General features: G+C 40.5%; 1 protein-coding gene and 1 long non-coding RNA gene across 2 annotated transcripts; one reads left to right on the top strand and one right to left on the bottom strand.

Moving 5' to 3' along the window:
• Positions 1-480: 480 nt before the first annotated feature.
• On the bottom strand, positions 481-10,680 carry ETAA1 (ETAA1 activator of ATR kinase). Its single transcript, XM_034412246.3, has 6 exons — positions 10,412-10,680; positions 8,998-9,135; positions 7,554-7,630; positions 4,261-4,388; positions 2,119-4,013; positions 481-1,265 (listed from the first exon to the last, which is right to left on the bottom strand). The coding sequence occupies exons 1-6, from the start codon at positions 10,557-10,559 to the stop codon at positions 1,153-1,155; spliced, it is 2,499 nt and encodes an 832-aa protein (XP_034268137.2). The 5' UTR covers positions 10,560-10,680; the 3' UTR covers positions 481-1,152.
• On the top strand, positions 10,614-26,876 carry LOC148115340 (uncharacterized). Its single transcript, XR_015732427.1, has 4 exons — positions 10,614-11,258; positions 11,735-11,823; positions 25,299-25,451; positions 26,678-26,876. It is a non-coding gene; the product is annotated as an uncharacterized LOC148115340 (long non-coding RNA).

Below are 26,876 nucleotides of genomic sequence, written 5' to 3'. Positions count from 1 at the left end.
GGTTTGCTGAGCGCGCGTGCGCAGTTTCCATAAAATTGAACTCCTGTGTTGCGAACAAGGAAAGGAGCAAGGAAAACAGCTGAGGAGGGCCAATTCAATCTGCTGCCCCTGATTAACTGGGCTTCAGAAGCAGAAATAAAGGTCAGTATAACCTGGGTGCGGGTGAGCCCACTTTCACAGCAACAGAGAACTCTCTGCTCGCTCTCAGCAGGAAGTAGGAACTACCGGTTCGGGAGAACCGGTCCGAACTGGTAGAATCCAACCACTGTACTGAATATGAGTAGGCCCATAACTAGCGACCAGCTATCATCTCCCTGTTTATTATGTTGAGCTACAGAATGGAATCAGAAAAGAACAGCTTAGGAAGTCACCAACACACAGATACATACTTCCAACAGAGAGAAGATCACTTTCACTTCTGTGAAGAGACAAGAATACTACGCTGATTAGGTTTTAATGACATATTAGAGAAGAGAGTAATCAGAGAATTGCTATCAGTTTAATCACAATTTACAGCATGTATGTAATTTACAATGATAAATAAATGATAGAAAACTTTCACATGCTTTTACTACAGAATCAGTCCTTTATAATGTAGTGATAAAATAAAATTAAAATGGAACCAAGCTGTGAGTTACGTTCAAGGCTCACTATTAAACGTTTACATTACTGGTACGCATTTTAAAGCTTGGAATGTTGTCATTTATGACCTCAGTATAAACAAAATGTTCGTTACAAAATTTAAAGATTAATCTTTCATGGGACATGGACTAAATAGCCAATATATAATTAAACCAGATATTGGTCTTCTCAAACATTCCAGAGTAAGAACTGACACATTATGCTTCATGGGGAATAACAAATGCCAACTGCATGATTTAATTACAAAAGAATGGATATCAGTTCAATAGATCTAATATCCCAAGTCCAAATAAATAATTTATTTTTTAAAAAAAAAACAGTTGTAAGCAATAGTGTTTTCAAAAAGGAGCGAAGGAAGGAAATTAAAAAGCAATTAATACTGCCATTATGTAGAAGAATAAAGACAGCAGTAGGTGAAGGAATTGGCAGTACTCTTCAATATAGACATATATTTTAGTGACAATGACTCCACTGCCCACCTGCCATTAATTCTTCTGTACTGAAAAGTACTCAGGTAGGTGCAGCAGTTTTGAACAATGTTTCCATTTTACACTTTCTTCGCTCAAGAGCTTCTTGCTTTTTCCGTGCAATTTCTTCTTGAGAACACCTCCTACTTTTATATTCTGCAAAGAGAAGGCAAACGGTCTGATGTAGCCACATTTACCCAGTACCTTATGTTTCTACTGATCAGGAGTAAGAACTTTATTAATAATGTATCAGAATAACTCTTGCCCTCTAATTCTTGCAAAAATGTCTACCAAGTAAAAGGGGAGTGGGGGTCACTTGTATCAAGGACAGTTTAAAATCTTGCCCTCTTCAAGAACCAATTTAGTAGGAAGAACAATTATTAAAAATTCAACTATTAATTGTAAGTATCACTTGCATGGTTTCATTTGTAAACATGGATTTTGGCAATTTTGTTAAATAATTGATATCATCCTGGAATGATTAAAAAAGGCAGAATGAAATTAGCTCTAGCTACATCAAAAGATCAGAACAGAAAGCATTAATGCCAGGCAGATGAATCATAAAAAATACACCATGGAGAAAACAAAGAGACTGTAGGGAGGAACTAGCTTATAATAGCACAAATAAACTTGAACCCACATTGTTCTCCTATGGAATTTCTGCATTTTGTCAGAGGTTTTATTTTACAATATAAAACCCAAATGATACCTAAGTGCCTTTGTTAAGAAATCACTGTATTCATGCCCCAGTAGTGGGTGCCTCAGGGAGTCTAACTGATCAATAGAAATTCATAATTGGATGAAAAGCATCCATAATCTCTTCTAACAATGCCTCTATTCAGATATAGTACCTTATCTATGACAGAACTTCAGGTTTAACTAATGCTGCAGTGCCAGTGTGCATTCTATAAAGATCCAGGGATTCCCCAGAGGATTCCATGAAAGAAGAGGGCTTACCAGCTTACCTATAAGAACTGTGTTATTTTGAGAAGAATCCAGCAACACCTACCTTTCTCTGATGGTGCAAAATCAATGCTCTTAACAACTGGCTTGCCATTCATGACTTTCTGAAATGGAATATTTGGTGCATTCTTGCTTTCCCACAGGCCCTTGTTAGTTCCAGAAGGACTGCCTACATTCACATTTTTATGGTCCAAAATAAGGGCTTGAGAACTACTGGTCTTTTTGAACATATATTTGGATTTTTCAGAAGATAACTGATTGCAGTTAGTTTTTATTTTGCCCACATCATGGCCATTCTGCCATTGCCTATTATTAATATTTATCTGCACACCGGACATAGTAGCTATGCCAGTTCCAGATGCAAAGCTGCCTTCAAACACTGTAGACATATTTGCAGAATTTTCATTCTTCCTTACTGCAATGGGCAGATCCAATGAAAAGGTCTTTCTGCCTGCACGATTCTTCTCCGTCTGCAGGCAAATGGGAAGCCTTTGACTGGGCCCTGGCTGACAAAGGCTTTGCACCAAATTGGAAGTACTCTTTGCCATTGATTTAGCTTTTCCGGTTTCCTTCATACCCATTTGGCTCTGTGTTTTCCTTTCTACATCATCACAAACTTGATAAAGCAAGTCATCATCATCATCACAATGGGTGCCCCAAGAGGTATTAGATTCACAAAACAATTCTAGAACTTCGTCTGAAAACTTGGGATCACCCCAATCATCGAATGAAAACATGCCTTTCTTTGCCACGGATGTCTGTGGTGGACAATCAGAGTTTCCCCGGTTAGCTGCCGTCTTTAGATCATGATAGTTTTTATTGGCAGAAACAACTGAGGCCTTGTAGCTTGTGCCATGCACGTGGCTTTTGAATTTCCCAGTCGATAGTGTAGCAAGATCGGAAAATGAAATTGAAGATCTTTTTTCAGAACTTGTATTTGTACCACTTTTAAGATGGGAAGGGCCATGAGGCACATTCCTATTTTCAGATTTCACTGAAGTAAAATTATAGTCCAGAGTGCTGTTTTGCCTAATTTTAGAAGATGAATCCACCTTGTTGGTTTTTAATGAGCTATCTTCATGAAAAGGAATAATCTTGGCTTTTTCTGTCCGAATGTTTTGGTTTGACATAGAAACACACGATACTGGTATGGTATTGGAAGCATTATAAACTCCAGCCTGGGCAATAGATGGCTTCTTGGGATTTATAGTCCATTTTTTTGATTCTCCCTTTTCCTCAGAAATACGAGCATCTTCTGTGCTCTTTATTGCATCTTCTGCACTCTTCATTAATTCGGGCTCCTGAACAATTTGCATGAGAAGTGAATCATCAGGTAACAAATCAGCATCCCAGTCATAGTTGTCGTCACTGAAAGTATTGTCAGGATTATTATTAGAAAGCTCTGCACCTGAAAATGTTTGTACAGAAGTTGTTCTAGCTTTTTCAGTTAGAAGGAATTTTGAATGCTGTTTAAGATGCATGGCACTTTGCCCTTGAGGTTCATCACTAACCGAAGGCTGTTCTGCCTCCAGCAAAGTACCCTTATCCTGCACAACAGGGATCAAGGAACAGTTTAACACACCTTGGCTCAATCGGCCACTACACTTTTGGGTAGAACAATCAAAAAGCTCATTTAGTGCCCCTTCAGCATCTAGATCTATGGATTTTTGACTACTGCTCTTAAGACTCTTAGCTGTCCCAGCATTATCCTTAAGTCTCCCATGGGACGAAGTAGAATTAAGTGCAGGATGTTCATTCAGCAATTGCCACTGATCTTCCCTCTGGACCTGGATATGATGGTCAGTTGATGGTTTTGCTGTTGATGAAACATGGATAGAATTTGGCTGCAAAATGTTTTGTTCTTGGACTGCATCAATCAGATTTTTATCAAACTGCTTTGCTAATTTCATAAGCTCTTCTCCATGTTTTAATTGATGATCTCTACATGAACAAGCAATGGAAAAAAAAATTACCAACATGAAGTATTTGGAAATGGCTCATTATATAATTATTGGAAGATGGATCAATCGTATCACAATAAGATTCAACTCTTACAAAAAATTAACTTTTTTAAAAATAGTTCATCATTTTTCAACACCTTTACCACTACATCAAACTGTTCTCTGGTTTTCCTACACAGAAGTTTTGTGATGATTCCAAAAACCAAATAGCAAGTTTTCCAACATACCTGGAACATCCAGCAGTATTTATTTTTGTTCTAGATCGTGCTTTTGTTACTCCAGGAGTACAAGGAATTGCATCTTCACCAATCCATAGCCCAAGAAAAGATCCTTCATAACAGGCAGGTTTTTCATCCTAAATAGTAAGAATAAACATTATCAATTTGACTAAATGGACATACAGTATCTATCAAATTTACCTCAGTGTTATGAATTCTAAAAGTACTTCTGAATTTTCCAATAGTGAGATTGCTCTCAGGAGGGCAAATGGCAAATATGCTTGATGACATTACAACATATATGCTGCATTTTACATATTTGTAACAGATATTAGGATACATAATCATGGCACTTTTGCAAATCTTTGCAATGTATAATTATTGTGGCATCATCATGTCCTGTTGTGAACACTGCTATTTTCAGACATTTATATCCTGATTTTCTGTCAAACCTAATCTCAAAGTAGCTGAGTGATTAGTTTTAATACAATTACATGGAATTAACACTTATATTATATAGGTTGGACAATGAAAAAAAAAATTGGATGATAACCAAGTACAGGCAGATTTCTATATAGAGAACAAAACTTCAGCTATTTTTTGGAGGATGATCTTGTTCCATCTGGGATAGAAATACTTGCCACCAAGTCTGACATGGGAAATCTTGGGTTAGCCTGATTCCAACAGTGATGGACTGGAACTGGATCCCTTTGGGGACACAGGTCTTACAGGCATTCTTGTCTTAGAAAGAGGAATCATTTTGAAGGACCACTTCATGATTTTCCTCCTCCATTGGCTCTCACTTCAACCTATTTAAAGGCCTGGGGGAAAGAGAGCCATGGGGTAAGCCAGTGCCCAGGAAACTTGTGCTTTGTGTCCAAGGAGATATCTCTTCCCACTGCACCTAAACAACTGAACGAGCAATCAACTCCGGCTATAAAAATGAAGATCCAAGGAGAAGTATCTTCTCAATGTCACGCATACAGACTGAACATATTTCCATCTCTTGAACCTCTCCAGATAGAAGCCAATGTGTTCTTTCCAGCTGGCTAGCTTTCCTGGGGTCCAGAGTCACCTTTCAGGGGCCCAGGTGATTAAAGAAGTAATGGGATATGAGGGGGAGAGCGTTTGCCTTATCCGTCAGATAGAAAATAACCCATAAGTCACTGGGAAAAAGGAAAAGAAATCTTCCATCCTTCCGCTTCATCTCCTCCAAGCCAGCAATCCTTGATCCCAAAGGCAGTAGGGTAGGGGTATCAAACACAAGGCCCGTGGGCTGGATGTGGCCCCATGGGGTGCTTAGATCTAGCCTGCGGGGCCACCCTGGAAACAGCAAAGGACTGGCCAGCAGCTCAGTTTTCGCTGGCAGAGGGCTGCAGGAGGCCGTCCCAGACGAAAATGGAGATCGGGAGCCCGTTTTTGCTGGCAGAGCGCTCGGGCCACCACAGGTGCCACCGACACAAGTGATGTCGAGCTGACCACGCCCACCCCAGCCCCCAAGGTCAAATACAACCGTGATGCAGCCCTCAATGAAATAAAGTTTGACACCCCTGCAGTAGGGAATGATTTCACTACCTTTGCAGAAGGGGCACAGTCTGTTTCTTTTCTCCGAGATCAATGAGGAACAGAGCTCCCCAACTGTTATTTCCTAGTTGCCCATACTCAACGGGCAACTATAAAATAGCAGACACAGGCAGCCAAAAAGTCTCCTAAAAAAACTTCTTGGGCCTTCAGAGACCACAGTGTTTCCCACAATGATGGACAGTTAGGCAAAAGAAAGTATAAACTGGGGTGCTCACCTCTCCTCTCATAACATAAAAAAGTTAAAAATGGTTCTATCAGTCACAGCTATCTAGTCCTATGGCAGAAACAATCCTCCAACCAGAGTTCCAAAAAGCCCCCTTACATTTCCACATCCCATAATTCAGTGGTTGCTGAATGCGGAATGTCAAAATAGGCAGGACTGGGACACTGCTAAGGTCCATAGCAGCATGGAAAGTCCACTGCCAAGCTGGAATAGCATCAGCTAACCAGCATTCTATTTTTTAATGTTAGCACAAACTGGGAGAAGAGGAACATGGCAAGCACATTTGTACTACTAACCTAAATGCGTATGGCCTATTTTCTGTATTCATATAATGAAAATTAAGTTCCGATGTATTCAAATGATGTTTTTTCTAAGGATTGTCATCTTAAGGCAGTGTTTCCCAAACTTGACCCTTTGAAGATGTATGGACTTCAACTCCCAGAATTCCTCAACCAGGCATACTGGTTGGGGAATTCTGGGAATTGAAGTCCATGCATCTTAAAATAGCCAAGTTTGGGAAACACTGTCTTAAGGTAAAGCCAAAAACCTCACATTCAGGAGGATCAGGATGTGAATGTTATCTGATAATCTAAATCAGTAGTTTAAGCATATCCTTGGGTAAAGGAAGCAATTTATAATTGCTTGTTTGTGAGTCAAGAATCCAATTTGGGACTTCCGCTGCTGAGAAGCTTGTGTAAAAAAAAAAAAAGATTTGCGTGAATGACATTTGAGTCTGTGAAAAAAGGTAATTTGGTCAAACAATTTAACAAACACTGGTCTAAATATCTATGGAGATTCTTAAGTCATCCAGGCCATGGTTTTCCCAAAAGTGCTTTTTAAAAAGGCAACTAGAGTTTGTTTTTTCTTGAAGACATTTTGCTTCATCCAAGCAGCTTATTCAGTTCTCACTGAATGGTGGGGAATGGAAGGATTTGTATTCCTTGCAGTCATGTGGTTGTCAGTCATTAGCTCTCTGAGAGTAGCTAAGACCACTTGGTGGTTTATTTGTGTCCTCAGGGCGATCTGAATCACCGTGCAAATGGGTGTGGAACCTTCTTGGAACTGCTGAAAGGACTGTGTTATAAACAGGAGATAGGTGGTCTCGTATCCCTCCCTTTCAATATGTTCAATTTTAACACAGACGGCCTCTTTTATCCCTCTTTCAAACCAGTGGTCTCTCTGTCCAGAATGTGGACTTTGCTGTCTTCAAGAGTGACCTTTGTCTTTCAAATGCAGATGGACTGAAAGATGGATTGAAAGAAAGTATGGCACAACATAGAAAACAAACCCATTAGGATAAGATTCAGCAGTCCATCTACACTTGAAAGAGTTTTGAAAAAACACCTTTAGGATTGATCTAAATAATTTTTTTTCTCTCAAAGTAGGTTGTTTATTTTTTACTGGACATATAGACTGCTCTAATCAGACCCAAATTCATGTAAAAGAAAGTAAAACATGCCGAATTTATAGAGCTGTATCCTAGAAAACTCATTACCTGAGGAGCAATTCGATTAACAATCTCTGAGATCTCAACTGTATGTCCACCAATTGTCAGTTTCTTTTGACTGTTACCTAAAAGAAGAAGAAATTGGTATAAGAGAGCTCTTCTACCTTAAAAGCAGGCCAAGATTGGCTAATGTGCAAGCACACTGTTTCCCAATGAAGAAATATATTAAACTAAAGGAGAATGACAAAAATAGGACAAAAATTAAATATTAAAAATAACCACACTAAGGACAACAGCTACAACAATCAGAACTTACAATGAAGACATCACAATAACAGATACTTTCTATCTTTTAGGATCAATAGACAACAATAAAAGACCAAGCACTCAAGAAATATGCTACACACTAGCACAAGGTAGAATAGCCACAAAAGCCTTGGAAAAGATGTCTAGATGCATGATGTGTTTATGCCTGCAAAGATCAAAATAGTGCATGCAATGGTATTCCCTGTGAAACTCTAAAGAAGGAAAGTTTGAAAAAGTAGGATAGAAAGAATATTGATGTCTTTGAACTTTGGTGTTGAAGAGAACTTCTGATAAAAACGTGAGGGGCCGAGGAAACAAAACAATGGGTCATTGAACAAATCAACACACATAATTGTTTTGGTTTTTATTTTAATTGTGTGTACTACCAATTATCTAGCTGCCCACTGTCAGGTGGGCAGCTATAAAACTTAAATTAGCACAAAACTCCCATTTAGCACTACAAACCCATTAGAGAAAGGACAAACACAAAACAGCAAAAGGACAGTAAAAATCCGAAAGGAAAGCAAGGCCTGTTTCTATTTGGTAAACTTAACAAGCTCAGCTCCTGGCAGGTCAAGCTGGGAAGAATGCTTTGTAATAAGGTTCCCCCACTAAGTTGGCCAACTTCATACTGGAAGATGGGAGCCCAACAGTAAAGCAGTTAAGTCTTTAAAAGGCTACACAAGCATATTTAATTGCAGATTTATTTTTTGACAGCCTGCTCCTAGACCAGGGGTCAGCAACCTTAAACACTCAAAAGAGCCACAAAGCACCAGAAGCCCCTGTTCAATTCTGGAGCTGACCGGAAGTCCAGTTCCCCCACCATAGAGTCTCCTCCTAGCACGGCATCCTTTTTCCTCTACCTGTCCTAACCGAAAGCGCTATCAATTGTGGAGCTGACCAGCAACAGGGAGGTGCAGCAGAGTGATGAAAGAGCCACATGTGGCTCCAGAGTCACGGGTTGCTGACCCCCGTCCTAGACAATAGCGTGGACATTAGTATACAGTTATACCCTGTTTTGGAAATGCTTTAATGAAAAATGGGCTCTCCTGAAGAGTTATTTTTAATAGATACAGGTTACTATAGTTCAGCATCGTGTATACAGTTAGGATGTTCTAGGGTTTGTAACCACACATTTTGAAAGATAAATTACTTAGAAAACATTTTAAATATGAACAATAATTACCGAGTTTATATATTGTAGGTGATTGAGGATCCCAAAAGATCTCTTGCTGATTGTCAATTTCATTTGTAGGAGAATTGAAAGTAGGCAACCGTGATCTGCTCACCTGAGTTCTCTTTGGCGTCTTATACAAAGACCTTTCTATGGAAAAATATAAAACAAAACACCTATTCAAAATGGACATGTATACCCACTTTATGAGCTTTGGTAAAATGAAACTATGCAAGTTGTGACAAATTATCTAGGCAATTGGTGACCAAAATTACTCCCAAGTGTTTTGAGTTCCATGCCAGCTTACCAAGTTCTGATGAGAAAGGATTGCCTGGTTACTTTAACTGAGTTACAGGGGACAGGGTTATGTGTGACATCAGCTTCCCCCACTTGCAATCTGGAACCGTATCCCTCCTGATTAGTGAAAGCTTCAACTACTAAGTATTTGTTCATGAAACTGGAAAATGCATCTCTGGAAGACCAGATTATGCATTCTACCTTCTTTAATCCAGCAATTCTGGATTAACCTGTTCCAAACATACCTTTCTTGGGAGTGTTAAAAAGGTGCAATTGCAGATAGTCCTAGAGGAAATGGATTATCTAAACCCATTTCAGGCCTGGGCATGGCACCAAAATATTAATCTTATTTATGGATAACATCTGGCAAAACCAAGGATAGTGCGATTCTCTTGGAGCTGCTTGATCTCTCAAGAGGTCTTTGATACCATTTATCACAATATCCTTTTGGATTGCCTTTGAAGGTTGGAAACAGAGAGCACTGTTTTGCTACAGTGTTTTTCCTCCTTACAGTGGATGTGCTAATCAGTGGGAGATACAGATCAAGCTGTGTGATTCTACAAGACTTAATGTTCCTGAAGACGTTACCGAAGAAAAAAAAAAGCCTTCATTTTGTAGTTCATACAAAGATATATTATTGGAGATCCTTGCAGACCCACAGGATAAGAACTTTATTTTTTCGAAAGTTGTAATAAATGCGTAAGTACTTTAAGTGCAATGCCTTTAACTCCCTATTTAAAAGTCCTACTTGCAGATCCAGTAGAAAAAAAATATAAAGATTCTGGAAATAATGGGAAACCAGTATTATAAATTAGGAAAGACTCGTTAACAAGGAGGGGGAAAGGGACTATGGATTTAAATGTGGTACCCGATCCGCCAACCTTCCGGTTACGTCCAGATGCTTCTGATAACACTTCCCATCAGTCCCAGCTGGAGGGGATGGTGGGAGCTGCGTTCCAAAGTCGCTACCATTCCTTGGGAATAAACCACGGGATCCAGTGCAAAATTATACTGTTGCTCAGGATGAAGCTAACGAAACGGGCAGGCAGAGAAAGCCGCATTGCCCAAAGCTGGGCTGAAAGGTGCAAATAGCAAGGACAAAACAGGGGGGGCTCCGCAGGCTTCTCACCCTCCGCTCTGTTTTCGTTACAGGGACTCCCACCACGTTGAGCACTCTCAACAGCAGCTCTTCGTCTATTGCTCCGCCTCGCCGGGCTAGTTACGATCAGCTTTTCAGTTCCCGTTACCGACACCGGTTGCCGCCGTTTGTTTGCCATGGAGGAATCCGGTCTCCCATACTCCACTAAGCCGTTCGTAAAGCCGCCATCTTTCTCAGAGTAGCGAAGGAGTAGTCGCTGATTGGCCGAATCGGATCCTGCGGAAGCGGGGGATTGGCCGCACTCGCTTTAAGAGGAAAAAAAAGAAAGAGGGGCGTGGCCTCTTAAATGCGCGCGGTTTAGTTTTAGTTAAAAGTTTAATTTAAATTTAATTAAAGGCTCTCTAGTTTTTCCACTTTGATTAAACAGGGCATGCACGCTTAAGAGAATGCTGTGAGTACAGTAATTAGGGGCTTTAACAGAAACTTGGTTGTCAAATCAACTGCAGAGGGGATTGCTTGTCAGCCGCGAGAACTTTGCACTTAACCAGGCTTTTGCGTTTTAGAATAGCTTTCTTATACGAGAAAAATCACATCCTACATACTCCGACTGAGAGCCTGCTGCTGTAAAGCGCTAACCGTATTTAAAAAACTAGCGTGCTGGATTAGAAGGGTGCACACGAAATTGCATAAACTTTTGCAAACATCTCTACAGTATTATTCAACTTTTTCCAACGAATTTATTCCACTACCTAGGAATAAAGAGCCTTGATAGTACAGTGGTCTACGCACCCTGTTATTAACACAACTGCCTGCAATTTACTGCTGGTTCGAATCTCTCCAAGGCTCAAGGTTGACTCAGCCTTCCATTCTTTCTAAGGTAGGTGAAATGAGGACCCAGTTTGTGGGGGCAGTAAGCTGACTGTATAAATATACAAAAAGGATGAAGGCTATTGCTTAACGCATTGTAAGCCGCCCTGAGTCTCCGGAGAAGGGCGGCATATAAATCAAATTTTTTTAAAAAAGGGTATTTTTTCCCTCTCATCCTGTTTAGATGGGAGTAGTTTTTAAGAAGAAATTGAGAAATAAGGTGGTTTTCTAAACAGAACAGGGAGAACAGTATATCCAATTTTCTCCTTGCTTAAATTATTTCTCTTTTTAAAATTATTACAAACCTCCCTCCCCCCATGCACACCCCAAACTGGCATAGTCCAGCTGTCATTCCTAAAACTCACCTGCAATCAAAGTACAAAAGGGAAGTGGTTTTATGCCACCGTAACACCACTAAGTAATTCAGGACAGATAAAAGACAAATTTGTAAATGATCTAGTCCCAATAATGCCTCTGTTGTCTCAGGATGGGGAATATTAATGTTCCAGGACATCTGAATGACATGTGAGGAAGCCACAAATGCTGTTGTAGGAGGAGCTTTCGCTGGATTGCAGGTGAGTTTTAGGGTTGTGATTTTTGCTCTCTGAACATTATCCTATCTGAAAAATATATGGAAGCATTTTTAGTCCATAAATGATCTCTTATTTTCATATAATTAATGACACTATTTTGAAACTTCTTTGATAGCTGTTAACTGTGAGAAGAGGCACTTAAGATTTACAGATTGCTCTTCAGGGGTGTCTTTGCTTAATGACAGCTCTGTCATTAAGACAACCTTTCAAAGTTATGATGGTGCTGAAAAAGTAAATTTCTGACTGATCCTTGCACTTCGTCACAGCATTCCTTTGGTCATGTGATCAAGATTTAGGTGTTTTGCAAACGGCCTGCATTTACAGTAGCTGCAACATCCTGTGGTCACGTGATTACTATTTGCAAACTTCACAGCCAGCTTCCGACAGAGTCAATGGAAAAGCCAGCAGTAAAAGCACAATTTAGTCTGTTGATATTTCTCTTAATGGCTGTGTCCTTAAGTGACAGAGTTGCCAGTTCCAATTGTGTTTGTTAGGTGAAGACTATTTGCGTATCTTTCTGTCATACAGACTGCTATATTATGGAATATAAAACAACTGAAATGTCTGTACAAGATATATGATACAGGAGGAAGAGGCTTGGATAACTGCAGCAGCCATAACGTATTTCTGTGAAACACTGTGAAACCATTTTAATTTATGACACAAACTGAATGAGCCCCTGCCTCATATCATTTTCAGGTGGAAGATTTAAACTGATGCTGCTACAATCGTTTTGCTCTCTTTTTGGATTCTGAGAGGGCTAGGTTACATATTAATCTGAAGCTCTCCTTTTCTATACTTTTTCTCAGTTGCAATATGCCATTTAGCTATTGATAACTTTCTAGGCATCTATGTAGTTTGAGTTATTTCCATTCCACCTGCCCACCCCCACCCTGATTTAGAAATAACTCTGTTTTTATTAAATATATTTCTGAAGGGCTTATTAAGATTGTATTATAAAGATGGTGCTGTAGTTGCAATTCTATTGGAGAGCAACAATGGATTCCCCACCCCCACCCCACTGAATGTTAGATTTCTCAAGAAAAATTCCATTTTGTGCATCTGATGAAATAAACTGTGGTCCATGAATGCTTATTTTGTTTACCTGTCATGTGCCCTCAAACTTTTCTTATGAGAAACAAATAGATTGCACTGTACTACAATTGTAGTAAAATTAAAATGATATTTACTATAGAAATTAATGTAACAGTATGCAAGACTGTTGAAGAAATCCTTCTTCCATACTGGGGAGCTCCAACTTGCTTGTAAACCCATCTTGGTTCTGCTTTGCTGCTCATGACAATGGGCTCAATCTAATTGATTTAGATTGTGATTTCTTTATTAGATTTATATCCTGCTTTTCATACAAGAGTTCAGAGGTGCATATTTATTTCTTAGACTTTTATCCCACCTTTATTGCTTTATAAGTAACTCAAGGTGGTAAAGATACACAATACTCCTTTTTCCACCTCTTTTTCCCCACAACAACTGCCTTGTGAGGTGGGTTAGCCTGAGAGAGAGTGACTGGCCCAAAATTACATAGCTGGCTTTTATGCCTAAAGTGGGACTTTAATCTCCTGATTTTTAGGCCAGCCTCTTAACCATATACCAAACAATACTGACTCTCCTGCCATCAAAAAAAAATGTTTTCACTCAACAACCCTGTCTAGTATGTCAGGCTGAAAGGAAATAACGTGTCCAAGGTCACTCTGAGATTCTATGCCCAAGATTTTATTATGACATATGAACCAAAATTGTAATTTATTTGTTTGTGAATTAGTGAGGAAAATATTTATTCAGCCTTCCATCCTTTCTAAGGTAGGTAAATTGAGGACCCAGTTGTGGGGGCAATAAGCTGACTTTGTATAAATATACAAAAAGGATGAAGGATATTGCTTAGCGCATTGTAAGCCACCCTGAGTCTCCGGAGAAGGGCGGCATATAAATCAAATTAAAAAACAAAACAAAACAGATACATAATTTTTATTAGGCAATTATTTGCTTTATGTGGTGAAGTTTTGTATGTGTGTAGACTAATGCTAAAATTTGTATCTCACAAATTCTGTGAATTATTCTATAGCAGTTACCTAAGCTAAAATTAGTGATTTTTTTGATTGGAATAAATGTATATTCTAACACTGTAATCAAATTAAACAAGATTTTAAAATATATAAATATTATGGGTTCCCCCCAATATTTTCAATTGGGCCCCCCAAAATGTCAGTTAAACCCCACCCCCACCCCGACATTTTGAATTTGTTACATAAGTGTCTGATGGGGGGGAACTTTCAAGATTTCATGCAACAATGATTTTGAAGAAGATAAATTATATAATCTGTTTACCTTTGTATATGTTGCTGTGTGGAAAACAGAAAGCAGAATTGTTTATTATATTATTATAGGATTTCATGGCTGATATCTGCTTAAAAATCTGCTTTCTAGACCACAGTAACTAAACACTGAAGTTCAACACTGTAGTATTAGTATTAGTATTACTAATACCCAATAGTATTATATAAATTCACTGCCTAGAGAGAGAGAGAAAGAGAGAGAAAGGCAAGGGAAAATATAATAATAATGACAATAATAATTCAAACAGACAACTATCTGCCACATACCATCCCCTATCAACAATTGTTGATAAGAAAAACAAAAAGTGAATAGTGGACATTGCTGTACCTGGAGATAGCAGAAGAGAAGAGAAAGAACTGGAGAGAATCGCACACAATATAAAGACCTGTAAATAGAAGGACTGTGACAAAAGAAAACAAAGATAGTTCCAATATTAATCGTGTCCTGGTTGCAATTCCAAAACCTCTGGAGCACCACTTGAACACCCTCGGCATTGACAAAATCATTAGCAGTCAATTGCAAAAGGCAGCTTTACTTGGAACAGTTTACATCCGGCAATGATACCTTTAACGCCATTGTCAAACAACACCTGCCTATCCCAGGTCCTTGAGAAGGACCCGATAGGTGGATAAAAATGCCAAAGTCAATCTAAACATCTGGCTAACTGCAGCCAAACATAATAGTCAGTCACAACCAAATTACTGGTAGCTATTTTTCTCTGCCCAGAAATAGGGCTGCAAACTGTATAATTCCCCTAATAATGTAATATTACATTGTAATGAGGGAAAAGGTGCCCTTGGGGGTTGAACCAGCCCATCCCGTAATGCCCATCAATTTCTCGCTCCATTGCCACACTCCACCTGCGCTGTTCTTCCTCGGGAAGCTGGAGGACATCTGTGTATGTTTTAGGGGCCATGGTAACGCTGTTGACCGAGGCCACACAGCCAATGTCCAACCTTTTGGGTGGCACCCCTTTATTGGAGCGTTTTGACCATATGGGGAATTGCCACTCACCATCATCACTGTCATCCGGAGCATCGGTGTCAGAATTGGAGCTGCCGGATGCATCTTTCCAATCGCCTGTCCCAGGCGCTGCGAAGATATGGACGTTTTGGTGAGGCGGGAGGTGTGAAGTCACCCAGGGATTCCTTGTCCAAATCGTCAGAGTCAGGTAGGGATTCATCACCATCCAGATCTTCGCTGGTCTGTAGTTTGGAGTATGTTGGTTCATCCTCTTTAGGTGGTGCTGGTAGTTCAGTGTCATTTCTAATAGGGGAATAACCAGGTTCATTGGAATGAATTCTTGACCAATTTGACCCCTCCTTAAAGGAAGCTGATCTTGAGACAATGATAAGATTATTTTTGTCTACAAATCTAGAGGCCTTGCTGCCGGTTGCATAACCTATAAATCTGAGCCTCCTCGATGCCTTGCCCCCCTTTCTTCTGAGGTGCTTGGGAATATGGATCCAGGCATAGGAACCAAAAATTCTCAGGTGTGAGAGGCTAGGTTTCCTTCCATGGACCAGGAAGTATGGGGTTTGGTTAATGGCACTACTCCATGTCCTGTTGACTAGATAATTAGCCATTTTGACTGCTTCTGCCCAAAAACCTTGGCTCATGTCAGCATCTGCAAGTAAGCAGTTCATGAGCCAAGGTTTTTGGGCAGAAGGTGTGGTAATCCACACCTGAGGAAGAACAATGACTGGAAAAGCCCCAGGGGTGAAATCTAAATTTTTTTGCTATCAGTTCTGTGGGCGTGGCTTAATTAGTGGGCAGGGCTTGTTGGTCCTGGGCAACTAATGGGCAGGTAAGGTGACTGGGAGGGCGTGGCTTGTTGGTCAGGTGGGTGTGGCCAAGTCAATGTCACTTACTTGCCCTTTTTTAACCTACAAAACACAACACAACACAACTGGCTCACCCACAATATAAAAGCAGCTGTGCTAGACCCAAAATGGCCCCTGCTACAAGCAGGAACCTCACACAGCCACAAAAAGCCCAAAAAACCAACTTTCACACTTTACACACACAAAATTCCACGTACAGCTTTGTGAGATTTAGTGTTTGTGTAGTTAGAGTGAAACACTACAGAAACACACTAAATCTCAGAAAGCTGCACAAATATTATTTTATTTTATTTTATTTTTATTTTTATATAAAAACTAAATTTAAAACTTCCTAAACTTTAAATAGCTAGGTCTAAAAAAAGAACAACTAAAAAAAAACTGCAATTAACTATTTTTTTTAAAGCTCCCAAAGGGGAAAAAACTTACCCAATAGAACGGGTCTCCAATCTTGGCAACTTTAAGACTTGTAGACTTCAACTCCCAGAATTCCTCAGCCAGCTTTGTTTTGCTGGCTGAGGAATTCTGGGAGTTGAAGTCCACAACTCCCTGCCTGCTTGATTGCAGGCAGGGAGATTCAGTTGCTTGCTGATGCAATAGATTGCAGGGATTACAGCAAGGCGTTGCGATCAGCAGCTAAGGTAAGCAAACTGAGGGGGGGAGGGGAGGGATTTTTGCTACCGATTAGCAGGCAACTCAGCTGAGATCGTCAGAGCTTGGCTCGTCAGAGCCATTTAAAAGAAAAAAAAGGCTCTGATGATCGCGCGGCTCAGCTGGGCATGGGGGCGGGGGCAGGGATTTTTGCTACCGGTTCTCCGAACTGCCCACTGCCATCGCTACCTACTCGCCCGAGCCAGTCCGAACCGGGAGCATTTCACCCCTGAAAAGCCCCCTTGCTGCCAGCCCCACCTTCAGCCCCTTTGTTATAAGCCCATGATGGTGAAACTATGGCACGCGTGCCAGAGGTGGCATGCAGCGCCCTCTCTGATGTCATGCGAGCTCTCACCCCAGTTCAGCTCTGCTGCGCATGTGTGCATGCCTCCCACCAGCCAGCTGGTCTTCGGGTCTCTGCTGCATATGCACGGGGGGGTGGGGTGCATTCAGGGGCCATGCACGCATATGCGGGGGCAGAGGGCGTGCACATGCATGGGGGTGGGGCACATGCAGGGGGCCATGTGTGGAGGGGTGGGAACGTGCGGGGGCTGCACGCGCATTGCATTTTGGGGGTTCGCAGGCACGCGTTTTGGACACTCAATCCAGAAAAGGTTAGCAATCACTGTTATATGCCATTTTCTCCCTCACCACCCTTCTGGGGAACCAAGAGAAGACTGAAATCCTCATCCCACTCTGGGTCTGGCTAAATTGCAGGAAGGTGAGGGATTAGTCCTGGAATTAGGAGGGAGCCATCCTGAGGAGAGTGGAGACATCCCAGGAAATGATGTATGTGTGCTATGTGCCTGGTTGAGCAGAAAGATAAGATGTGCCTGGCAGAGCAGAAGGGAATTAATAAGTGTTTAAAAGGATGGTGTGGTTGTGTACCTGGCCAAGTAGGGGTGCATCAGGTGGTCTGTCCACTTGATGTTTCATATTAAGGCAAATAATGTATGTTTAACCAATGAGATTTTGTAACCATCCTTTTTCCTTGTTTTCTTGCTTTGAACTGTCTAAAAGTAATTGGAAAACACCGCTCTGGGCCTTGGCTCCTTTTGCTGGAGTACTCCAATAAAAGAAACCGAAAATGCCATTCCTTGTGTCTGGTGGTCTTTATTGGCTTTGGAGCCAGGCTAGGACTCATTTTGGGTACAACAAAGGGAAACCAAATAAAATTTCAGGGGATCAATAGCTGAGGCAGGTACTAGTCAACTCCAGGATTTACGGTAACTCAAACTCAACTTTATTGAAGATGCCAAAAGAAGACAAGGTTTTACACCAAATACAGTTTTTTTTAAAAAAAATAAAATACAATTTTAACGCTATTCCAACTACTACAGCTAAACAACTCAATGTCCAGGTTTTCCTGAGGCCACCCCCTCATACAGGACTCCAGTTAAATTCCCCCAAACCCATAATCTCCACCACCACTCAACAGAAACACCCTTCTTTTCCTTTATTGGCTCTTAGGGGTCAGGTGACGCTGGGCATATGACTGATTTGCTCTTTGAATGACCAGCTACTCCCCACTACCTATTCACATCAGGTAGATTAAAATTGTGTGTCATCTGTGACAGTCTTAAGTAGCAGCAGTAGGACATACACACACCCCAAAATGGTGATTTTGTACAAAGAAAATTTCTTTAATCTCATATTATTCCAGCAACTTCATCTTGCAATCTAATGCAGTTTCGGCATTCTTGTCATCATGATGCCCAGGACCTGTAAAGTTTATTAATACTTGAGGTTAATTAATCAGTGTTAGAAAACTTGAAACTCAAGAGCAATATAATATATATTTTCCATTTTGTAAAATCTATACACTTTATTGTATAAGAGGGGAAATACTTCAGAACACTACTTTTATATGTTGAGAAAGTACCAGCTGGGAAGTGTTCTTATAAAATTAATACTTACGATATGCAGACAGACCGCTGCTGCAGAGCAAATTAAAGTGTAACACAGTATGATCCTTATATAGTAATTAAAAATGGAAATGTCCTATTCTGATGCCACGTGCATCTCATCCATAGAAGAACAGAGGCCCCTAATGGTGGCATTGGGAAATAACATAGGCAACGCATTTAGGATCCAATATAGAAATGAAGAAATTAACAAGTGGAGATGCTTCTGAAATTTTCATATGAATTTTTACTCAGAATTGGGGTTATTAATTTAATTTTTAAGAATAGAATAGAATTCTTTATTGGCCAAGTGTAATTGGACACACAAGGAATATGTTTTGGTGCATACGCTCTCGGAGTACATAAAAGAAAAGATACATAAGTCAAGAATCATAAGGTACAACACTTAATGATAGTCATATCAACAGTCAATATAAATCTTAAGGATACCAGCAACAAGGTTACAGTCATAGTCATAAGTGGGAGGAGATGGGTGATAGAAACAATGAGAAGATTAATAGTAATGCAGACTTAGGAACTAATCTGACATTGTTGAGGGAATTATTTGTTTAGCAGAGTTTAGCCATTTTTTTTTAGCAATTTTCCTTTGGAAGGGGAAACTGATTATTTCCAAAACTTTCTATTCCTCCATTATTTATTTTGGAGCAACTGGACACTGTGGCCCTTAACTTCTATCCTTTCACTCACACCCTGTTATTGATGTGCTTTTGCATGCATGGGCAATTACATATAATTGTGTGGATTAGTTGTGTTGATTTTTTTTGGCACACTTTTTATTCCTGAATTCCTGAAAAGTGCAATTAAAGAAATGTGTTAAACACCCCCCCCCCATGAAAAAGAGGGGGGCCCTGAAAATTCTGGGCCCCACCCCTAACGAAGTCCTAGTGTTATCACCACATCTCCAGTGATCTTCCGCAGGCTAAATAATGAAGAGGATTCACACTCCAGCCTCAAAACTGTAGCTTATCCCTATGAGGAGGAGGAGGATGAACATGAATTAATAGGAGATGTTTCCAGTTATTCCCTGCAGCTGAGATCCAGGGCACACTGATGTCTCTAACTCCAGAATCTGATGAAATGTTTTGCCAATCCAAGCACTGAGATGTTGAAAAGGGAAATCAATTTTCTTCCTGCCAAACCTAGGGATGGGTTATCTCCTTCATGGCATGAAATAGGGTGTTATATCAAAGTGGGTATTACCCAAGCCAAATTCTGAAATTCAATTCCCATTACATTCCTGAGAATCTCAGGAGCACAGTGAGGGCCCAAATACCGGTACTTCTTCTTGACCCTTGCTGCTCCTTTTCCATCCAATTATTCAGCTGGATCAGGGCCATGGGGTGGTCACAGCCTCTCTGTGATATCGGTATGTTCTGGGTTGCTTATTCTGACTAATTCCATGGTCCATGCTGAGGTTTCCCTATCAGGAGTGGCTCAGGAATTCATAGTTACCACAGCAACTACAAAGTCTATGGTGAGTTATTTCTGGCCCTACCCATTCAGCTGAATATAGTTTTAACTAGATAATGTTAACTAGATATCCCATTGGGTTATTGTTTCAGAGACATTTCCTTACATCAACAAAAAAACAGAATGAAGACAGGCCAAAAAACAGTGGGAGTGAGAACAACTTCCAACTTCCTGCTAGCTTGCCTTGTGTAAGGTGACCAGACGTCCCGCTTTTGGCGGGACAGTCCCGATTTTGAGCAATTTGTCCCGCGTCCCGCGGCGTTTCAAAAGTCCCGATTTTTCATTCTGCCTCTTGAGCCCCAGTTGATGGCTAGAAGGAAAAAAAACTGTTTAAACTCTTGCCCGGGGCTTCAAAGGGCCGCCCTACAGGCAATCAGTGTAAAGAGTTCCTGAAGCAGTTTTTTTTCCCCCTAGCTAAGCTCCGAAACCGAAACCGAAACCAGGATCTTTGGTGCAACGTGACAAAATGAGGCAGAGAGAGATTTATTTTTATTTTTATTTTTCTTCCCCAAAAAAGGTAGGTGAAAAACTGCAAACAATGGGAAATTTAGGAGGAGAGTTCAAGATTTTAAAACACAAAAGAAAAAAAAGCTGTATTTAACTAGGGAATTGTAATAATTGAGATACTATTAATTGTATATTGTGTTGAAAGCAGAAATGGTTAAGTTGTGGTTCAGAGGAATATATGGGGGAAATTATTTGGTTTATTATTATTGGTAAATATAATTAATTGATTTGTAAGAAATTGGATTGCATGGAAATAATTGGAATATTCATGTTCATATTGATTAATATACAAAAAAGATAGTTTTATAACTAATTGATTTATATTAAAATGTTGAATTTGTATTAAACAACTGTATTACATAATTACATAATTAAACAATGTGAGGATGGATTTAAAAATAGATGACAATGGGAAGGGGTATAATATAGAATAGAAGGGAAAAATTGAATTTGATTAAGATTAGAGATGAGGATGAAGGGTAATATTGGTTTTTTAAAAAAATAGATGAGGAATAAATATGGCAAAAAGGAAATATAGAAATTGTAAATTTAATTGAAATGACTAAACGCTGTTTAAATTTGTGAACCAGCCAAATATTCTGTTCAAAGAAAATACATTGTATGTTTGTATGTGTGTTTCTAATTATTGCTATTTATTCATATTTGTTCTCTTTTATTCTTTAAAGTTTAACAATTCATTCTTTATCTTAATATCTTTATATTTGCTTGGGTTTGGCTTTCTTCCCTTTCATCTTTTTTATTGTACAGCAATCTTTCTCCTCAAACCTACCACCTCTCTCTTTTCTTTCCTTCTTACTTTCTCTTCCCCCCACCCTCTTTTTCTCCTCCCTACTTCCTCTTTCTTTCTCCTTCTCCTCCTCTCTTCCTCCCTCTCTTACCCTCACTCCTACTCTAATTTCCATTCCTTCATCCCTCTCTATTGCGGTAATCCTTTAATGCATATGGACTACTCAGAGGGCTGAAAAAGTTATTTTTTACTGGTCCTCACACTTTTGACCAGTCCTCGAACTTATGACTGTCCTCACATTTTACATTTTTGCCCTATCTTGTCATCATGGTGAAGAGAAGCAGTTGTGAAATGAGTGACATGGTTGTTAAGAATGCTGCACGGGCATAAATGTGAGGATGGTCATAAGTGTGAGGACCAGTCAAAAGTGCGAGGACCTGTCAGAAATGACTTTTTTCAGCTCTCTGGTTAGTCCTTTTGTGCATATGGACTACTCAGAGGGCTGAAAAAGTTATTTTTGACTGGTCCTCGCACTTTTGACCAGTCCTCGAACTTATGACTGTCCTCACATTTTACATTTTTGCCCTATCTTGTCACCATGTTGAAGAGAAGCAGTTGTGAAATGAGTGACATGATTGTTAAGAATGCTGCACGGGCATAAATGTGAGGATGGTCATAAGTGTGAGGACCAGTCAAAAGTGCGAGGACCTGTCAGAAATGACTTTTTTCAGCCCTCTGGTTAGTCCTTTTGTGCATATGGACTACTCAGAGGGCTGAAAAAGTTATTTTTGACTGGTCCTCGCACTTTTGACCAGTCCTCGAACTTACGACTGTCCTCACATTTTACATTTTTGCCCTATCTTGTCACCATGTTGAAGAGAAGCAGTTGTGAAATGAGTGACATGGTTGTTAAGAATGCTGCACGGGCATAAATGTGAGGATGGTCATAAGTGTGAGGACCAGTCAAAAGTGCGAGGACCTGTCAGAAATGACTTTTTTCAGCTCTCTGGTTAGTCCTTTTGTGCATATGGACTACTCAGAGGGCTGAAAAAGTTATTTTTGACTGGTCCTCGCACTTTTGACCAGTCCTCGAACTTACGACTGTCCTCACATTTTACATTTTTGCCTTATCTTGTCACCATGTTGAAGAGAAGCAGTTGTGAAATGAGTGACATGGTTGTTAAGAATGCTGCACGGGCATAAATGTGAGGATGGTCATAAGTGTGAGGACCAGTCAAAAGTGTGAGGACCTGTCAGAAATGACTTTTCAGCCCTCTGAGTAGTCCCTATACACATAGCCATGGCCACCCGGTCACATGACCAGGTAGCCACGCCCACCCAGTCACATGGCCTCCAAGCCACGCCCGCACAATAAGCCACGCCCACAATGGTGTCCTTCTTACCAATGTTAAAATCTGTTCACCTTACCCTATAGACATAGCCATGGCCACCCGGTCACATGACCAGCTAGCCACGCCCACCCAGTCACATGACCAGCTAGCCACGCCCACAAAATAAGCCACGCCCACAATGTCCCTCTTTACCAATGTTAAAATCTGGTCACCTTAGCCTTGTGGGAAGTTCACAGCCCTACTTTTATTTTAAATCGTATAAGATTTTATTGGTGATATGTGTTTGCACCTTGTGCTTTGATATGGCCTATACGCTAATCAAAGCTATCATTTTAAACTGTATTTTATTCCAATTTCATTTTAAGTCGTATTGTATTCCAATTACATCTTAAATTGTATTTTATCCGATTCCATTTTAAATTGTTTTTATTAGATTTTTGTAATAATTTGTGTCTGGAACTCTGCACTTTGATATGGCCCAAGGGCTAATCAATAAAGTTGAAGTTGAAGTTCCTGAATCTTCGGAGAGGGGCAGCATATAAATTGAATTAATTAAATTAAATTAATTAAATTAAATTAAGTTGGGAAGTTCACAGGGTGCATTGAAAATCTCCCTTCTTTCCCTTCATCTTTCTTCCTTCTTTCCTGTTCCTTCCTTCCTCCCTCCCTCCCTCCCTTTCTTTCCTCCTTCTCTTTATTTCTTCCTTGTCACTATTCCTCCCTTCCTTTCTATTCCTTCCTCCTTCCCTCTTTCTCCTCTTTCCACCCTTCCTTTCTTCCCTCCCTCCTCCTTCTTTCCCTCCCTCCCTAGAATTTCAGTTGGCTTCCCCATTTACTTTGCTTGTGGGAAGCTTGCAGGGGGAATGTGAGTGGGGAAGCCAGCTGGAAGTTGCAAGTCTGAGGCCAGTAAGCAGGTAAATGACTGCTGTCATGTGGAAGAGGGAGCAAGGGGAGGTGTGGGTCAAGAAGGTTGTATGGGTATGAACAAAAGATGCAGTGTGGGTTGTGGAGGGTACATGGATGGCTAACATGGGTCAGGGGGATGTATGGGTGCATGAGAGATGCCATGTGATGTTAGGTAGGGTATGTGGGGAGCAGTGCAAGTCAAGAAGCATGTATGGAGGTTGTAGGGCTATGTGAGAGGTGTCAGGAGGGCAACATGGGTTGGGAAGGTTTGTGGATTTGCCCAAGAGGTGCCATGTGGATCAGAGAAGTGTGGTGGAGGTGAAACAGGGACAATGTACTATATGGGTTGGGAAGACAAACGGGGAGGGGATGTGGATCGAGGGAGCATATAGGGAGCAGCCTAGACCAGGAAGGATGCACAGTAGGTTCTTTCTTCCCTGTTTCTTCCTCCCTTCCAGGGGTGAAATCTAAAATTTATTACTATCAGTTCTGTGGGCGTGGCTTGGTGGTGGGGGGTTTAATGTGACTGGGTGTGGCCAACTTTTTTTTTTTTTACTTTTAAAAGCATTTTTTTTCTACAGCCTTAAGAGGTTGCAGAAAAAAATGCTTTTAGAAGCCTCTGACGATCAGGCAACTCAGCTGGGATCACCAGAGGCTCTTAAAGGCATTTTTTTTTCCTACAATCTCTTTGGCTGAAGAGGTTGTAAAAAAAATGCTTTTAAAAACCTCTGATGATCCCATCTGAGCTGCACGATCATCAGAGGCTTTTTTTTTTTTTTTTTTACTTTTAAAAGCATTTTTTCGGCCGAAGAGGTTGTAGAAAAAATGCTTTTAAAAGTTAAAAAAACAGCCTCTAATGATCGCGTGGCTCAGCTGGGCATGGGGAGGGGCGCAGGGATTTTTGTTACCGGTTCTCCGAACCACCGGCCGCCATCACTACCGGATTGGGCGATCCAATCCGAACCGGGAGCATTTCACCCCTGCTCCCTTCCCTTCCCTTCCCTTCCCTTCCCTTCCCTTCCCTTCCCTTCCCTTCCCTTCCCTTCCCTTCCCTTCCCTTCCCTTCCCAGGAGACAGATAAGTGGCTGAAGTTGGATGGGGAGAGATTGTGAGAGCGGCTAGGAAACTTATGAAATGTTAAAAATGAGCTTCTCATGACTGCAGCAACAGTCTGGCAGAGCTGAAGTAACAGCAGTCTGGCAGCATTGAAGCAGTCCCAACTACTAAGTACCCACTGCTAGTACTGAATTTATAAGTAGTTGAGTTTAGAAAAATTGGACAACCTTGGTCTAATTTCCTGTGGGGGTAGCTTCAGAAATTTTCTGCCATTAAATCCAGTTTAGGTCTTTGATATGAGAGGTGTGTCTCTTTTCTGCCACATGCTATTTGGGGGAGAGACAAAGTTGGTTCAGCTCCCACTGGCCCTGCTGGCCTGGATTTATGGAAGTTAAATCCAACACATTGGGGTATACCAGGCTAGGAAAACTTCCCCAATGAAAAATAAATAGTGTCTCTCTTTTAGCCCAATCCACCTCACAGGACTATTGTTATGGATATACTAATAATAATAGGCTTGCATCTTGTTTCTCTGTGCCAGTGGCCAAAAAAAATCAATCCAGATATTTTTATTTGGAATAACAAAACTGAAGTTTTTTTTCTGTGTGGTAAGTTGTTTAAAACTGAATCCTGGCTGTTCTTCTTGCAGTGTGCCACTATGCAGGCAGCCATTGAGGATGTGAAAGAACATGGAGAATTTGCTCTTAAGACCAAAGCTTGCTGAATTGGAGGAGGCACTCACAAAAGCCAAAGCAGAGATAGCCTGTCAGCTGAGGGAGTACCAGGACCTGCTGAATATCAGGTTGGCTCTGGATCAGGGGTGAAATGCTCCCGGTTCGGACCGGATCGCCCCATCCGGTAGCGATGGCGGTGGGTGGTTCGGAGAACGGGTAGCAAAAATCCCTGTGCCGCCCCCCCCCCCCCCCCGCCACCATACCCAGCTGAGCCGCAGGATCATCAAAGGCTTTTTTTTTTTTTTACTTTTAAAAGCATTTTTTCTACAACCTCTTCCCACGAAAAAATGCTTTTAAAAGTTAAAAAAAAAAGCCTCTGATGATCCTGCGGCTCAGCTGGAATAGTCAGAGGCTTTTCAAAGCATTTTTTTCTGCAACCTCTGGGCCGAAGAGGTGGTAAAAAAATGCTTTGAAAAGTCTCTGGCGATCCCAGCTGAGTTTCCTGATCAGCAGAGAGGTATTTTTTTAAATGCCTCTCTGACGATCCCAGCTGAGTTTCCTGATGGGCAGAGAGGTATTTTTAAAAAAGCCTCTCTGACGATCCCAGCTGAGTTTCCTGATTGGCAGAGGCTTTTCAAAGCATTAGAAAAAATGCTTTGAAAAGTTAAAAAAAAAAAAGGGGGGTTGGCCACGCCCACCCAGTCACATTACCCCACCATCACCAAGCCACGCCCACAGAAGCGGTAGTAACAAATTTTACATTTCACCCCTGCTCTGGATGTTGAAATATTTATCTACAGGAAGCTGATTGAAGGAGAGGAGAATAGGTGAGTGGAAAGCCAAACAAGAGATTGCAGAGAGTATGCTATTTTCTATATCATAAAATATTTAAATTTTATTTTATTCAAAAGTTAAAATACAAACTCAAAAAAATCCCCCAAGAACAGAAGAAAACCAAACAAGACCTCCAAAAATACACCTATATTGTCCCTTCTAGTTGAATGTAGCATAAATATATTTCAGCATAGTAGTTTTTCCCCTTACAGATAGAGTTGCCAGGTGTCCACTATTTGAGCGGACAGTCCGCTTTTTTCACATTATGTTCACTATTTTTTTTCACAAAATAGTGGACATTTTTTTATTCAAAAGCTTTATGATGAAATGGTACGTAATCTAAAGCTGTACAGTCTAAGAGAATAAGGATAGGAGAATCGCGTTTTGTCTTTTTTTTCATAAGTTACAATGAAACAAAGATCAAATATCCATTGAACTCGATTCTCCGAAAAAATTAATGATGAGATTAAAATAAAAATATAAAATTATGTACAGTTCACATTTTTAAAATGTATTGTAGCTTGTGTCGACTGACCTAAAATGGCGTCGAGTGATGAGAGTGACAGCGGCGAGATTCTTTAAAACGAAAGAGAGGAGTGTGCAAATACACCAAAGACTGGGAAGCTACTTTTGCATGGATTACCAACAACGAAACCGACAGAACAAATACGACGGCCTACTGTAAATTGTTTGTAAGAAAATATATAATTTAATTGTAA

The sequence above is a fragment of the Pantherophis guttatus genome, chromosome 2, assembly GCF_059756535.1.
Source record: "Pantherophis guttatus breed Tessera chromosome 2, ASM5975653v1, whole genome shotgun sequence".
NCBI lineage: Eukaryota > Metazoa > Chordata > Lepidosauria > Squamata > Colubridae > Pantherophis > Pantherophis guttatus.
Note: the sequence above shows the minus strand (reverse complement) of the source record. Positions and strands in the feature narration are given on the sequence as shown.

Coding starts and splice junctions, on each gene's coding strand:
- ETAA1 (XM_034412246.3), bottom strand. CDS start 10,559: ATGGCAAACAAACGGCGGCAACCGGTGTCGGTAACGGGAACTGAAAAG. Junction 7,631..8,997: donor ACCTACAATATATAAACTCG/GTAATTATTGTT, acceptor TTCTTCTTTTAG/GTAACAGTCAAAAGAAACTG. Junction 4,014..4,260: donor AATACTGCTGGATGTTCCAG/GTATGTTGGAAA, acceptor TTGTTCATGTAG/AGATCATCAATTAAAACATG.